Below are 2,260 nucleotides of genomic sequence, written 5' to 3'. Positions count from 1 at the left end.
TATGATGCGAAAGACGATAAGATGACATCATACCTAGCGCAAGCTAAAGCATCAATGGCAACTTTTGCCACATGGTAGGTGAAACACATCAATAGAAGTGAGAACAAACAGGCTGACGCCTTAAGCAAACTTGCATCCGTTGGGTTTGAACACCTCGCAAAAGACGTCCGCATCGAATTCCTAGCTACGCCTTCAATAATGAACAAAGAAGTTCTCATTTATTCAGAAGCAGAAAAGAGTTGGATGACACCAATCATCAATTACCTCGCGAGAGGAATTTTGCCAGAAAAGAAAGCAGATGCGCGGAAGAACTCCCATAAAGCATTGAATTACACAATCCAAGGGAATATCCTCTATAAGCGATCATACTAGGGTCCACTTCTCAGATGCGTAGATCCACAGGACGCAAATTATTTGCTTAGAGAAATTAATGAAGGAATATGTGGAGTACACGCAGGTCCGAGAATGGTGGTTGCCAAAATCATGAACACGGGATACTATTGGCCAGGCATGCATGTTGACGCCAAGAAAGAATTGAGAAAATGCAGCGCCTGTCAACGCCACGCACCAAACACCCTGCGCCCGAAAAACGCCATGATATCGGTAACAGATTCTTAGCCATTTCAGAAATGGGATATTGATATAACCGGACAATTTCCAGAGGCGCCAGGCCGCGTGAAATTTTTGATCGTGGCGATCGATTACTTCACAAAGTGGATCGAAGCAAAGCCGGTAGCAACAATCAACGCAACCAGCATCAAGAAGTTTATTTGAGAATTTATAATCTGTCGTTTTGGATTACCCATGAATTTAGTCAGCGACAATGGAACACAATTTGCTGACCAACATATTCAAAAATGGTTAAAAGAGCTCAATGTCACGCAGACATTCACCTCTGTTGCTCATCCACAAGGGAATGGCGAAGTGGTACGCGCCAACAGAACAATCGTGGGCGGAATCAAGAAAAGATTGGCAAACCACAAATCAGGATGGGTCGATCAGCTACCTCACGTACTATGGGCCATAAGAACACACAAAAACACAAGTAACGCAGAAACGCCGTTCGGCCTAACTTACGGTACCGAAGCAATGATCCCTTCCGAAGTCGGCGTTCCGTCACCAAGAGTTACAATACCAAAGGACAACGACGCAGAAAGGAGGCTGGACTTAATTCTTCTTGAAGAGCGTCGAGAGTATGCTGCAATAAGAGAACAAAATTACAAGCGCCAGCTACAAAAGTATTACAATACGAAAGTAAGAATATACGAGTTCAATGCCGGAGATTACATCCTTTGCAACAACGAGGCATCAAGAGCACAAGCACAAGGCAAACTAGCGCCATCTTGGGAAGGCCCATACCAGATCAAGGAAGTATTGGGAAAAGGCGCCTACACTCTGATGCATCTCGATGGCTCAGCGATTCCTAATACATGGAACGCAGTACAATTGCGTAGGTGTTATATGTAAATCGATTCCAATTGTAAAAACAGGCCAAGGGTCAAATTTGTATGGAAACGATACTCTGCATTTCACAAACTACACATTTTCATTTATATACAAGAAATTACAAGAGAGCACTTACGCCTGGGCACAAAACAAAAAAAAGAGCATAAAATAAAAAGCCTAATCTACGTCGTTGACACTCTTCCCAGAGTCAACGACCGAGCTATCTTCTTGGCCGCCAGCAGGAGCGGCGGAAGGTCCAGATTGCGAAGGATGAAGCAAATTCCTCAACAGCTACACGCTATTCTCTTCCTTAGCATAATAAGCAACTTGGGAAAGAATAGGAAACGTGAGAGAATCATATTCCATCTCAGCGACATCATACTCCTTTTCCAGATCAATGGCGCAAAGAGCATAGGCCTCAAGTGGGAGGTTGTCACGCATATGCGTGATAGCATCCTGAAATCCAGCTTTGTGGCCAAGTTGTTGGGAAGCATTGACAAGGGTTCCAACGCAACATGACAAATCATCATCGCTAATGATGCGTTGGGCAACTTGCATAAAAAAAATAATCAACAGAATGAACAAGAAAATAAGCAAAAAATGAGAAGGTACCTTACAAATGGCATGCTTCAACAGCCAATCGCGGTCAGCAGCGGCAACAGCACACTCAGAAGTCAAAACTTTGATGGATAGCGTGTCAGCTAGCTTGCCAGCATCCGCCTTCCTCGACGCAGCTTCCGCCTCCAACTCTTCAATACGCTTGCGAAAAGCAGCGTTTTCACTCTCGAGTCGAGCGGAAACCTCCTTGGCAGCA

General features: G+C 44.5%; 1 protein-coding gene across 1 annotated transcript; it reads left to right on the top strand.

The window, feature by feature from the left end:
• Window positions 1-804: 804 nt before the first annotated feature.
• LOC143570909 (uncharacterized) lies at window positions 805-1,467 on the top strand. Its single transcript, XM_077056429.1, has one exon. It carries the CDS (start codon window positions 805-807, stop codon window positions 1,465-1,467), a length of 663 nt encoding a protein of 220 aa, XP_076912544.1.
• The last annotated feature ends 793 nt before the right edge of the window (window positions 1,468-2,260 follow it).

This window comes from Bidens hawaiensis, unplaced genomic scaffold (genome assembly GCF_021521415.1).
Source record: "Bidens hawaiensis isolate Kalapana, Puna unplaced genomic scaffold, B.hawaiensis_p1.1 tig00025174_1, whole genome shotgun sequence".
NCBI lineage: Eukaryota > Viridiplantae > Streptophyta > Magnoliopsida > Asterales > Asteraceae > Bidens > Bidens hawaiensis.
Note: the sequence above shows the minus strand (reverse complement) of the source record. Positions and strands in the feature narration are given on the sequence as shown.